The 15,257-nt window shown below is 38.1% G+C and overlaps 1 protein-coding gene across 3 annotated transcripts in view; it reads left to right on the forward strand.

Annotated features, from left to right (window-relative positions):
• Positions 1 to 15,257, forward strand: part of LOC140195455 (disintegrin and metalloproteinase domain-containing protein 22-like) — a 345,726-nt gene that overhangs the window by 238,545 nt on the left and 91,924 nt on the right. For all 3 annotated transcript variants that reach the window (XM_072253768.1, XM_072253769.1, XM_072253771.1), the window contains exons 15-16: positions 12,434 to 12,533; positions 14,864 to 14,935. In XM_072253768.1, coding sequence (XP_072109869.1) covers positions 12,434 to 12,533; positions 14,864 to 14,935 — 172 coding nt within the window. The remainder of the gene's footprint in view (positions 1 to 12,433; positions 12,534 to 14,863; positions 14,936 to 15,257) is intronic.

Below are 15,257 nucleotides of genomic sequence, written 5' to 3' on the forward strand. Positions count from 1 at the left end.
CCATCATCTCCCGGTGATTTATTAGCCTGTAATAAGCCTAGGGCTCTTTCAATTTCATCCCTAGAAAAAGGGGCATTCAATTCTTCCTGATCTTGTTGACTCAATTTGGGAAGTTGTAAATTAGACAAGAAATCATCAATTTTCAGTGAGTCACCCACTGATTCTGATTTATATAGTTCTGAATAGAACTGCTTAAAAGTATTGTTTATTTCTTTTGGCTTATATGAAATCTTACCTTCCCCTGTTTGAATCGCATTCATTGTTCTGGAGGTTTCTCCCACCCTCAATTGCCAAGATAGTACTTTATGGGTTCTCTCTCCTCATTCATAATATTGTTGTTTTGATTTTAGTATCATTTTTTCTATTCTATAGGTTTGTTTTGTGTTATACTCTAATTTTTTATTCATTAATTTTTTATAGTTTTCCTCTGTTGTTAAATTCTGGCAATCTTTTTCTAATTGTGTTATTTCTTTCTCCAATTCATTTAATTCTGTTACATATTTATTTTTTATACCCTTAACATATCCAATTATCTGTCCTCTTAAGTATGCTTTTAATGTGTCCCATAAGAAGAAATTATTGGCAGTAGAGGGTGAGTTCATCCCACAGAACAATTCTATTTGAGCTCTAATGAAACTGCAAAACTCTGGTCTTTTCAACAGCAAAGGGTTAAAACGCCATCTATATAACGTTTTGTGTTTATCAGGCATTTCAATTGATAAAATTAAAGGTGAATGATCCGATGGTAGTCTAGCGGCATATTCTGTTTGAATGATCCTACTTTCTAATTTAGCCGATATTAGAAATAATTCAATTCTAGAGTAGGAATCATATTGTTTTGAATAGAAAAAGTAATCTCTTTCCCTTGGATGCTGCCATCTCCAAGCATCAATTATATTCAAGTCCTTCATGCAGGCCAGGGTGGTTTTTGCTGCCCTGACCTTCACGACTTATTTAACTGATCTATCTAAAACTGGATCCAGACGAAAATTGAAATCCCCTCCAATTAACAGGAATTCTGCAGATGCTGGAAATTCAAGCAACACACATCAAAGTTGCTGGTGAACGCAGCAGGCCAGGCAGTATCTGTAGAAAGAGGTGCAGTCGACGTTTCAGGCCGAGACCCTTCGTCAGGACCTGACGAAGGGTCTCGGCCTGAAACGTCGACTGCACCTCTTCCTACAGATGCTGCCTGGCCTGCTGCGTTCACCAGCAACTTTGATGTGTGTCCCCTCCAATTAAGATATATTCATATCCTTGAACAACTTTCAAAAAAATATTTTGGATAAATTTCTCATCGTCACAATTGGGGGCATATAAATTCAAAAGTGTCTAGGATTCTGAATATATTTGACAATTGACCGTAACAAATCTCCCGGCCGGATCTATGATAGCACCCTCCACCTTCACTAGCAAATTCTTCCCTATCAATACTGCCACTCCTCTGGCTTTAGAATTAAAGCAGGACGCTATAACTTGACCAACACATCCTCTCTTTAATTTGTTATGTTCTGTCACTGTAAGATGAGTGTCTTGAAGAAAAGTAATATCAATATGATTTTTTTAATATTATGCCAGGACCGTTTTCCTTTTTATCGGTCCATTTATCCCATTAACATTAAGACTTAAAAACTTAATTGCTCTATTCATAGTTATCAAATTTTATTAGTTGATAAATCCTGCCCACAAAAAAAGTATAAATTAATCCCACTTCTTTGAGTGACTCTGAGATATTTGGTGCCATTCTCAATAGAATATAGAAAATAGAAAGGAAACCAAAGAGGAAAGAAAATAAAAGAAAGAAAAAGAAAAAGAAAGGGAGAAAACCCCTCCCAACTGGCGCTCCAAGTCCACAGTGCCTTAACCCCTCTTACTGTGGGGTCCGATAAACATTGCACTAAAGATGGACATTCTTTAACATATAACATAATTAATCTTTTTTAAAAAAAGACAAAAAAATTATCCACTCCCCCAATAACTCCTTAATTAAACCTCTGTAAAAATAAATTATATTCCACACCTGTTATTACTAAATATCTAACATAATCTATATTGAAAGTAGGTATCATTAATATTGCAATATATCCAAATAAAGAATAGAATTCAAAGAAACTTACTAAATATAACCCTAAATATTGTAACTTAATACATATCCAGTATACCAAAAATTAAACATATCAAAAGATGACATCTATATAATCAAAAATATTCATACTAGTTATAACAAAATTAGATGAACTATATAGTTCCTAAGTATAATTCAAAAAGACCATCCATAATCCATATTTTAAATCATAATAGTCTTCATCCATAATCATATAGATTTGAAGTTCAAGATTATAATGTTGTTAAAATTAATCTATATTAATAAAGAAAATTAAACAATTTTTTTCATATATTTTGCCCAAGATGCATCTTTCTAGGCCTCTTGTTCTAGAAGAATATTCTGAACCACGATGTATCAGATATTTTTTGAATAAAGTTTATTGCCTCTTGGGGGTTAGTAAAAAATTTCCTCCCTCCATCTCACAGAGTAATTCTCAGCTTTGCTGGATATAATAAAGAATATTGAAGACCTTAATTCTTTAATAACCTCCTTGTTAAGTCAAAGTCTTTCCTTTTTCTTAACAAGGCCACACTAATTTCTGGAAAGAAGAATATCTTCCCCCCTTCAAACTCTAGAAGGCCATTTCTCTCTCTGGCCTCTATTGCTGCAGCTGGTAATACTTTTTCTTTATCTTGATACGTCAAAAAGCGTATGTATAGAGCGCGGCCTTTGCTCTGGAGGTAGTCAGGGGATTAAAGTCCTGTGGGTTCTTTCTATAATTAATTCTTTGTCAAAATGTTTTTTCCCCAGAACTTTGGGGATCCATTCTTGAAGGAAAGTTACTGCTTCTCTTCCTTCCAATCCCTCTTTTAAACACACTATTTTGATATTATTTCTTCTGCTATCGTTTTCAAAGGAGTCCAGTTTATCCATTACTTTCTCAGTCCTCCAGGAATCTTTTTCTTTTTCCAGGCTTTGTAATCTATTCACAACATCCTTTGTATTATTTTCTAAATCCTGGGTTTGCAAATTTAAAGATTCCAAAGTCTGCTTCATTTCCTTAGATTCTTGCATGATAAGGTCTAAATGACTCTCGAATTTTCCCATCCTACCGGTTAAAGTCCGGACTGCATCGGCCAACTCATGAATCGTGGCTGCAAAGTCACTACCCGAGCCGTCATCGCGTCGCGCTGCCGTCGTCCTCAGACCTTCCGCAGGCTCAGAGGAACTATCCAACGAGCAGGCCTCATCACCATTGCTCCCGCGTCCCTCAACTCCAGACGCTCTCGATAGTGCAAGGCCGGCAGCGATAGCGCCAGTAGGATTTCCACAATTTTTCCTTTTAACCATTGCCTTTATTAAGGTTATATGAGAGTTTTATAAACAGGTTGTAAAGAAGTTTTTGTAGGAGTTATTCAGGGAGGTGCCCGATCAATGGCAGACATCACGTGACCTGCCTGTAAAGGGTTCTTTTACGTTAGGCTGACTAATAAAATCTGGGTTATTACACAACACCCAATCTAAGATAGCCTTTCCCCTAGTAGGCTTGAGTGTGACCTGCTCTGAAAAGCCATCTCGTAGGCATTCAACATATTCCCTCTCTTGCAATCTGATACCAACCTGATTTTCTTAATCCCCTTGCATATTGAGCTCCCTCCTTACAATTGTGACATTACCCTTATTACAAGCCCTTTCCAGCTCCTTTTACAATCTCAACCCCATATCTTGGCTGCTATTTGGAGGCCTATATATGATTCCCATAATGGATTTCTACCCTTGCAGTTTCTTAACCCCATTGACAGAGAGTCAACATTCTCTGACCCTATGTCACCTCTTTCTAAAGATGTGATTCCATCTCTTACCAACAGAGCCATACCACAACCTATGCCATCCTGCCTGCCCTTTCGATCCAAAGTACATCCTTTGATGTTAAACTCAAAATTTCCAACCAAATTTCTCATCGGTTGACTTTTTTCTATGAATTCGAATGAAATTTTCCTTATCTATATAGTATAAAAAAGTGACCACGAGACCAAAGCTCATCTTTGTTCATAGAACTTTTGACTCTCCATCCCTTTAAATAATAGACCTCTCTCACTGTCTGTTTTCAACTCTCTCTTTGTTTTATTAACATTTAACAAAATAATCATGAAGCAACAAATTTTGTGCCTCTTCCCTGACTTCTGAAAGAACCTTGGATGAAAATATCAGAATCGAATTGGCATAGTTGGCAGGATATTGTGAACTTTAAGTACTTGAAACAATCACAAAGTGGCATTTTTCAGTGCCAAAACAAAGGGGATACAAACTTCCTTTGTTCAAGTTTGTCTGAGAGGAAAACTAGTTCTGATTTCAATATGATCAGATGGAAATTAGGATTGAGGACCACTACATTGCCATAAAATTAAACAAATCTGTAAAAGTATCAGTTGCAATCAGTTTCATTTGCAGGATAATCTATTTTGGTTGCACAGTGATCTATTAAGGTTAGATGGCAATCCATTTGGCACCTAGTAAAATACACGTTGCACAAACTAATGGTTGCATCCAGTAATTGAGTTTCAGGATGACCCATTGGTCAAGGGATAATATTTTGGTCACAGGACAAACCAATAGTTGCAATCTATATTTTGAGACCATTTTCAAAGTAATAAAAAGTACATCCGAATTAAGATCAAATAAAAACAATGGCCAAAATCGTGAAACCTAATAAGAGCTCTTACCTGAATAAACAATCTCAGTTTGCTAAAGTTAATGAGAAAGCCCAGATGAAGTATAACAATAAGATAAGCTTTTTAAGATTTGGAAAATTGTTGAGGGAAAGGAAAAACCTAGAATGGCACTTACTGATTAAGAGATAAGACTATGTGGTCAGTTTGATTGAATGTGCAAAGAAATGAAAGAGTTAATGGGGCAAATAAAGACTTTTACTAATCAATTGGGAAAGAAATACAAAACCTGTGGTGAACTGAAAAAACGGCATGATAGAGATAGTGAACAGCCTGAAGAGCATATCTTTACATTAACCGAATGAGCAAAAGAAAAACAAAGTAATTTAATGAAAGTGCGTGTACGAATCTCAGAGGCAAGCTAAAACAAGGAGAAACTGTACAGGATCTTCAAAGGGGTAGTCCTGTTAGTGATGCTGCTTCCGGTGCTCCTCCCTGGGAAACACCGCCTACATCAAATAGTCCCCCAAGTCAGCGACACCATCTAAATTCTGAAGAATTACAGCCTACATCAGACAGTCTCCCAATACAGCACCACTATCTGAACTCTGAGGAACTACAGGATGGACATGACATGGATAACGGCCTCTAGCAACCCAAGTGAGGATGACAGTGAAGAAACAATAAGATTAAAAGCTATGTCACAGCTTGCTCCAATAAAGAAAGGGGAGTAAAGACACATAGGGCTGAAGATGAAACCATTGCTAATCAATGTATTGACAAACTGATGGCAGATCCATCAATTATTGTTCAACCACTCAACAATCTGCTGAAAGTCAGTAAGTGCTCAGGCAATGCCATGACTCTTAATGGAAAACACCTGAAAGTGTGTTTAAAGGTGACATTGTGCACTGCACCTGCATTAAGAATCCCTAATACAGGTGAATCACTTACCCTGTAGGTCAATGAGAAACACGGCTACATGATGGCAGTCTTAACCGAGGTAAGTAATATCATTCAGTGAGCAAGTCCAGTGAATCCAGCTACACTGTTACTCTCAGGTATGGAAGACTATGATGGCCATGACAGTGCAAGAACAATAACATGCCATGAAGATGCAAGTTATTACAAAGAATGACTGTATTGAACCCCGATCTGACTCTGTACACTGATGGCTCCTCAACAATTGAGAGAGGAATTTGAATGGCTGGATGGGTCATTGTTTACCAGCACTTCAGTTTTGGTATCAGGAAGCATGGCTTCTGATGCCTCTGCACCAAAGGCAGAACTAACAGCTTTGATAGAATCCCGTAAATTGGCAGAAGGAAGATCAGCTAATATCTATGCTGATTCTCAATATATTTTTGGAGTTGGTCATGATATTGGAAACTCATAGAGACAAAGAAGATGTCTTATGGCTGTAGGAACCCTAATCAAGAATGGCCAACTAGGACAAGAACCTATGGATGTCATACAACTGCTGACAGAAGTTGCTGGATTAGTAAAAGTTACTCCAAAATGACTCCATGGGAAGACCGTGGAAATGCATTTGCAGATGAAATTGCAGAAAAGGGGCTGCACAGGAGGGAGTAAAAGAAATAAAAGGAATACCAAGAACATATACAGTGAACCCAACCACTGGAATTATGGAAATAAAGTTGAACTCTGTATCACAGACATACAAGATTATCTGGCATATAGTAGCAGATACACTGCCTGGGACACATTGCAGTGCAAAAGATGATCAACAGATTCTTCCAGTGGTGGTAAAATTCAAAGTTCAGAACACAAGCTCGACAGACATTTGAAAGATGCATGACATGCCAGAAGACAAATCCTGGAACAGTGGAAAAGCTACTACAATTAAGTACTCCTGTTCTACCTTGTCCATGTTTACTCTTATAAGTGGACTATATTGCTTTGCTAAAGGGTTAATGATACTCAGATGTACTAGTAATAGTGGACAGGTTTTCAAGATGGGTGGAAGCTATTCCAGTAAGGGTAGCCACTGCCACACACAGAGCAAAAACTCTGATCAATGACTATATTCCTAGATGGGGATTGCCATGTCACATCAACTCTGACCAAGGAACAAATTTCACTGACAGAGTTTGTCAGGAATTATGTCAAATAATGAACATTCATTGGTCTTATCATTGTCCACACCACCCAGAGTCATCAGAACAAGTCGAACAAATGAATGGAATCATCAAACAGCAACTAAGTATCATAAGGAACGTGTAACAACGGCTTATGGGTCTTTCTATGGTCTTATGCAGCATCAGAACAACGCCAAACAAGAAAACCACATTAAGTCCATTCAAGGTGTAACTGCTAGGAGCTCTCAATCTCAAAGTGGTGCTTTATGGCAGACAGTTCAGTTAACTATTGTGTAAAATTAACTCAAGCTGTACAGGCTACTGCCCCTTGGAGTGATTTAGAGGGAGGACATACCTTGATTCCTGGTGATTAAGTGAATTAAGAGCCCATATAAAAAACCACTGTGAGATGGATGGAAGGGTCCTTATCAAGTGTTGTTAGTTACCAACTCAGCAGAGAAAGTAGAAGATAGAAGTAAGTGGATACTCATCAGTCATCGAAAGTGAGCTAAGGATGTACCCAAAAGGGCAGTGAGCACAGTGGTGAATGTGCTAGTAACCTCTTGGCCACAGTTCCTAAACTGCTGGGCTACAGTGAGCAAATCACTAAGCAGCCAGAAGAATTCAGGCAAGCCGACAACTACTGGACTGTATGAAGTTTATTATAATATTATTTATTTTTGTTACAGTTTTGCCAATTTCCACTAATCACATTTTCCCAGTTGAGATGACTCATCATGTATAATTACAAGTATCACATGAATCTGCTGGTGCTGTTAACGCCTCTAGCTGTTGGCACACACTTCAAAATATGCAGCAGTGCTAGGAGTTCCTGCAGATCCAGAACAAGCATGCACCCTCTTTATTAAACATTTCAGCAATGGTGATGTTGACATTATGCCTATGATTCATTTTTCTCGAGGGAGACATAAATATATGATGATCATGTCCCCCAACTGCTGTCTTAAACTAGGTCATATATGTAAATATAACCAGCATGATTTAGGGACTCGTATCATATCTGTCATATTCGTGTCTTATCTTGGGATATATCGACATCTAATGTTCATAACAAAGATATTAAATCTTTTCATGTCTTCACTATAAAAGCCACCTTTTGCTTCAGAAAGCATTCCAGTAGGGCATATTTCATGTTGCATTGGCCTAAATGGAGTAATGACTCTGGCATTTTCAATGACAATCAAAAATATTACAATTCAACAAAGCTCCTGTCAAGTAATAAGAAATAGTTTAAGTTCATGGAACAATATGTGCTTTATGTGCAGAAATGGAGCCTACACCTCTCTTCCACATAGCTGGTTAGGTGCTTGTTATTGAGGGTATGTTTTTCCCACCATGAAACACATGCACACTTTACTCCTGAGTCCAGAAGTAAACAAGGCGTTTCAGAGGGAGATCATTTTGTGTTAATTTTATTCCCATTTTATGGATTTGCAAAAGAGAATAACAGAAATTAAAAATGTTGCTGCAGCCTCAGAAAGAGTAAGAAATGACACTGCTGATTCCTTGGGGAAAGTAACAACAGGAATGGTCGCCATGTGTAAGATGGTTCTTCAGAATTGTACGGCATTAGATGTTCTCTCAGCGGTTAAGGGGGTAACATATGCAGTTGCAGGCAAGGAGTGTTGTACTTCCATACCTAACAAGTCTGAAGACATGACTAATTTGATTGATCATATTTGAAAGAAGCAGCTAAAATACATCAATCTGATGGGTGGGATTTCTTTGATGTGATACATTTAAGTCTCGGAAGCTGGGGCTACTCAATATTATGAATCATATTATTCATACTAATATGCCTTATCATAATTTACATCTTTTTTGCTTGTTTAAATGCAATCATTAATAGAAGAGTTCAAACTCGTTTAAGTGTGCCTACTAATCTGCATAACAATGACATAATCCTAAAAATACTTTGAAGAATATTTACCCTTTGATAATTCTTAACTTGGGAATTATTGATTATTTTATTCTTAACGTAGATGCCACAAGATTTTTGCCTCTGAATTTTCAGATGTAATGCTTCTAAACATGTGATTTAGAATCAAAGGGGGGCATTGTTGGATCCAACTGTTTAATTTTAATTGTCATTTTACTTGCAGTTTAACATTTAATTATCTGCTTGTATTTGAAGTAATTCTTGTATACACATAATATCATTGCTAGTGGTCACAGTATGTATATGCAGTTACTCAGTGTGTTCCTTAGTGGTTATATTGGACAATTCTGGGAAGTTCTGGAAACTTGTCTTGGTGCTGCATTATTTGAAAAAGTGCTTTATCATTGGTTGACTCTTATCTATGAATTTGAATGGAATTTTCCTTATCTAAAAGAGCTGACCATGAGGCCAGAGGCCATCTTTGTTCTTAGATTTTTTGACTTTCCCTCTCTTCAACTAGTAGACCTCACACTGTTTTCAACCCTCTCTTTGTTTTGCTAACACTTAATTAAACAAGTGTGAAGTATCAAGTTTTGTGCCTCTTTCCTGACTTCTGAAAGAACTTTGGATTAAAACAACGGAATCCATCAGGGTTTTAAAATATGACATTCTTTATTCCAAACCAGCTGATATTGCCACAAGAAAGAATGGGAAGCAGGACACAAGTTTAAAGGGTTGAGTCCAGGGCATCTGTAATACGGCTCCAATAAGAGGATGTCATGGAGGTGAGGAGGGAGGACATCTCTTTTTGTCACATGCCTAAATGATTCCGGAAATCTTCAGTTCTGTAGAAGTGATAGACAGCCAAAAGTGCCCAATCCAATTTGCTGTTTGGCAGCTCTTACATCAGTTGCATTTAAACATGTACACAAAGGATGTTATCACAAAAATACAACCACTTCATTCTCTATTATCTGGGCTATTTTACCATTTAGAAGACCCTTATTTTAGATTCACAGAGTTATACAGGCTCTTCGGCACAACTTGTCCACACTGTTCAGGGTGCTTGTCTATGCTAATCCTACTTGTTGCATTTGCCCCACATCCCCTTAAACCTTTCTTATCCATCTACCTGTCTAAAAGTCTTCTAAATATTGTAATTGTACCTGCGTCCTCTGACTGTTTGAGCCATATACACACCAACCTCTGTGTGGGAAGAAGTTGCCCCTCAAATCCCCATTAAATCATTCTCCTTTCATCTTGAACCTTTCCTCCACTTTTGCATCCACCCTATATCTGCCCTCATAATTCTATAAACCTCAGTGAAGTCACTACATCTGCCTCCTTCGCTGCTTCTCTCCTGGGAGAACAGAAACAACCTATCCAACCTCTCTATAACTCAGACCCACCAGTTCAGGTACCATTCCTGTGAACCTTTTCTGCACTCTCTCTAGCTTAATCACATCCTTCCTATAGCAAGGCAGCAACAAACTGATCTAAACCAACTATAACATGATGTTCCAACTCCTATACTCAATTCTTAGATTGATAAAGGGAAGCTACGCATATGCCTTCTTAATCACTCTATATCCCTTTGTCACCACTTTCATGTAACTCTGTACTTGTAGGCTACTTATCAACAACACTCCCCATGGCCATGGCCCTCCCATTAATTGTGTATATCCTGTCCTGGTTTAACTTCCCAAAAGACATCACTTTGCTCTCGCCTGAGTAAAAATATCATTCTCTCGCCTACTTTGCTAGATCCTGTTGTAATTTTAGACTGCTGCTGTTGGGAAGGAAGTACAGGAGCCTTAGGTCCCACACCACCGGGTTCAGGAACAGTTATTACTCTTCAACCATCAGGATCCTGAACCAGCATGGATAACTTCACATAGCTCAACTCTGAAATGATTCCACAAGCTATGGACTCGCTTTCAAGGATTCTGCAAATCGTGCTCTCGGTATTATTTATTTGGCTGTTTTCAGCCTTTGTTTGTGTGTAGTTTTTTAAATTCTATTGCATTTATTTGTTTTGTTGTGAATGCCTGCAAGGAAATGAATTTCTATGGTGACGTACATACTTTGAACTTTGAACTTTATTTTTAAGTTATTAGTTTTCTGCTGTAAAATGGAAACAGGGATCCTAGGCTTTAATTGCTCTTTGCAGTTAAGTTGCTTCATTGCAGATTTTATACTCATGTTCCATTCATCGAGTACAACATGTGGCCAAAAGTGTGAGTAATTAAGTGGTTATCAATTACATTCAGAACAGTACAATGATGAAAGAATTATTGTAAACAATAATTAAATATGCAGTTTCCTACCAGTGGCTCCTTGAATGTTCAGTGATTTATTACTTTGGAAATTTTCAAGCTATTCAAAAAGTACACCCACAATCACATCAGCATGCTCATCTACTCATGATATTCATACTAACTCAGTGAAGTTTTCCAAGCAATGAAGGTGATAGGTCAATATACTTAATACCACAAAAGGTTTGTTGAAATTCCTTTATTTGTAAGGTTTATAACATTTTACCATCTTTTTCTGCTGGAAATAATTGATCTTAATTAAACTGCAGCTGGGAATTTTGAAGTCATGACTTGTATGGAAAACTTTCCTATGAGCCAATTATCATTAAATTTTGGGAATTAATCCGACCGAAGCAAGCCAGTGAGCTCATCATGTCCACTATTGTGATTCAATGTTGTCCCACAGACACATGAACATTTGCATGCTTAACTAAAGAGAGATATTTAGAGGTGTCTAAGGAATTAAAGTTGATCGAAAATATTAGAAGATTGGGGGATGGTAGTAAGTATGTTGTTTTACACGGATCGATGTAATGCAGTGTATAGTACGTGTAGAGTGTTTAATTAATTATAGTTCACTTTGTAGAAAAGCAGGAATTTCTTCTGGTTTCTTAAGTATTATATTTTAATTAGGATTCCCATCATACAGTGTTCATCCATCATCGACGTCGATGAGGACCTCGACACCATTATGATGGTGTCGAGATTAGCCCGTGCTTTGGATTTAAGTGAGGGAGAGTTGCACAGTGTCAGCCTCATTCTCTCTTCCCAATTCCCATCTGGAAACAGTGGCAAGACAGAGTCGAGATGGTTGGAGGTGGGACTAGGCGCAGTGGATGACCAGGATGTCTTCTGTGTCTTGTTGTGCTCTACATGGTCCATGACGCTTGCAGAGGCCGCCTTCTTGACCTTTGGACCTTCCATTGGTCTCATCCGCTCAATCCGCCGGAGTGTCTTCACATGCTGAGATAGACAGCTCCCTATCTCACCAAGGTTTTGAGACCTGTCTGCTACCCTCACCTGGTTTAGCAGCTTGTCGAAGCCATTGCCCGGGGTTTGGCCGCTGTCGCATGCAAACAGCTACGGGGAGCCACAGGTGAGAGCTGAGTGCCAGGTGGGGACCAAAGGTGGACTAACCACCTTGAAAAGGACGCGACATGTTCCCCCACCAGAGGTGCTACCCTTCCCTGACACCCCATACACCCCAATTCCCATTATAACCATAGTACTGAAAAGCAGATTATTGATAAATCATCCTTGCTGTTTGTGGAACCAAGAATGAGTGCAGGTCTTTTAAGTATTTCAACTGATCTTTCTTTGTTAAAAAGATGCATAATTGCAAGTGATAAATGAGGTCTGTATTTTTCTATGATTGCGTTGATTCATTGTACTAATAATTGCAGATATTATCTTCCGAGTGTATTTTCTAAATGCAACATAGAAGAATACCGGGAATTTTTGAACAGCGGTGGTGGTAGTTGTCTCTTCAATAAACCTATCCGAGTAAGTATCAGAATTACACACGTTATTTTACATTGTTTATAATAAACATTTTTAATTGTTTACTGTCTCAGTCTTGGCTTGTAAGTGAATTCTTAGATTCATGCTTTGAAATATTTGTGAGTTATGTTTTATGTTATTCTGAGAAAATTACTTTAATTGTACAACTACACATTGTACATACAAATATAGTCATCCAAGTGTACAGTGTAATGATGCAGTAGGTACACTCGCATAGTTATTATCCTTAAAAATGCAAAGGGAATTGATATCAGTAATGAAATTAGAAGAAAAGGTAATTTGTTGGTTTATTTTATTTAGGGAGGTAACAATAGTAATCTATTTGAAGTTTATGAAACTATAACCTTATTGATAATAAGACCTCAGACAAATTATTGATTATATAAATCACAACTAAACTTTTGGAATAGGAAGAGACGTTGGTCAGAAGCCTCTGAAGAGAACATTAGGCGAAGTACAGAGTAACTTAGTAAGGAATTCCATTAATATGGGCAAAATGAATTGAAAGTCCCCAGCTTCATGCTACCTTGTAGAGTGCTGATTCTTCCTCAAGTCTAAGCACTCACAGGTACATAACAGAAATTTAGAGATGTCATCTGCTCCTGGTACAAATCCTTATCCTCCCTAAAGGAGCATGAGGTTGTGACAGGAATCTTGTCCAAAGCCTTGCAGCACTCAGAACCTGCATGAATTCTTGCCTTCTGTTGATGCTCCAGGAGCAATGACTCACCTCTGGAGTGGAGAAGCTGTTTATCAAGGCTAGTGTTAGATGAGCTGGAGTTTTGATGTGGGGCTTGGGGATGCATCCTGTTTGGTACAGTGAATATTGACATTGCTGGGGATTGGCAGTAGCTGCTCTACACATTAATAGACCACCTAGGTCCTGTGCTCTTGTCCCCTCCAGGATGGATGTGATGAAAGCTGCTGTATTAGCTTCTCTCTGTTTAACTGCACATGTCTCCCCAGCTTTGGAGATTTCCTTATGCTAACAAGGTCAATTGAACCTGTTATCATAGGGATACAGTATCTCTGCATTCAAGGTACAAGTGAAGGGAATGAGTCAGCTGCTTCCAACAGATCCAACAGCAAGATGCAACTTTGAACCCCACAACTCAGTGCTGAGTGGCTGCACCAATGCTGGCTTTCTTCTCCAGCCTCTCCGCATGAAGCCAAGTGGAAATTCGTTGCTGCTGGAGAGTCAGCAGAGGAGGGGGTTTCCCAGCACAGTGAGGAGGACAGCGGTGTGCTGCATATTCCCAGCACAGCAGCACTGTTGTGTATTCATTTCTCTATTTATGCCACTGTGAGCCTTTCTGGTATTGACTCCACTAGTTTATGAGGACAGTTACTAAGTGCAAAGCAAACTACTAATGTAGTCAAGTTTGAGGGTTTGAGGGGTCTGCTGAGAATTATGAAAAGAGCATGATGACTTTTTCCTCTTCATTAAAACTCTTACTGCTTTGTACTGGAAATAATGGTTAGCTTCTTCAGAATTTACTGAATCAACGTTATAACTTACTAAGAAACTGAAAACTATCTCAAAATTAACAGCCTACTAGAATTCTCGGATGAGTTGTCTTGATTCCCGCTAGGCAACGCATACCCCAAAACAGGCACAGAATACTCCATTCCAATGCAATGTCCAAAACAGGAGGGTCAGGACCCTTATGGACAATCCCAACAATGACAGACTTGGAGAGACAATACCGAGTTTGTTTAGATGATACAAATCCTTAACATGACAGTTGTGGTATTGCAAAGCAAGTCTTCACACTTGCTATCCCCAATAAACTGTGTTCTTGGATGTAGACATGTGATATTGGGAAAGTGAAAGCTGGGGGCAAAGTCAAGGGATTTGTTTCCTGCTTGTCCACTTTACCTGGTAGCATAAGGGACCTGGTAAGCAATGTTGCAGACAACAGACAAATTAGAAAAGAAAGTAAAAAATACACTGTTTATCAAATAGATAATATTTCTGGATATATTCTGGATTTTCAGATATAATAATGAGAGTATTTAGTCCTTATGATTATTGTTACATTAAGAAATCCAAGATTGTTTGAACAATTTTTTCAGCAATTAAACGATATCATTTAGTAGTTGTTTTAAAAATTGACCAGTAACAGTGAATTGGGTTACAATGAATGAATATCTGGGGGACAAAACAACAGGCGCTGGAAATCTGAAATAAAAACAGAAAATGCTGTGAACACTTATTAGGTCAGACAGCATCCATGGAGAGAAATAACAGGGTTAATGTTTCACATCTTGGGGCCTTTCAGTGTAACTATGTTGTCTTTTTACTAATACAGCTTCTTGATCCCCCGGAATGTGGTAATGGATTTGTGGAGGCAGGAGAAGAATGTGATTGTGGCTCACCGACTGTGAGTAACAAATCTGTTTATAGCTCAAAATCTGTGACTGTCACAGTAGCAGTCAGTAACATTGCTGTGTAAGATTGCTCCTGCAGCAACTTTGGTATCCATGCATGCAGAATTCCTGCATTCACTGCCAGATATATATCTTTGATCTAGGTATGATGCAGTGTTGTTGTGTTGCCAGTAAAATAGAATCAGGGAAGAAGCGTAAACTTCATTTTATTGTTACTCATAGTAATTGTTGAATGTATAAATGTGTTTTTAACTGACCTAAATTTTAATCATTGCTGGTCTTCATTGGCCCTGTAAAACAAATGTTATAAATGTA

The sequence above is a fragment of the Mobula birostris genome, chromosome 3, assembly GCF_030028105.1.
Source record: "Mobula birostris isolate sMobBir1 chromosome 3, sMobBir1.hap1, whole genome shotgun sequence".
Classification (NCBI taxonomy): domain Eukaryota; kingdom Metazoa; phylum Chordata; class Chondrichthyes; order Myliobatiformes; family Myliobatidae; genus Mobula; species Mobula birostris.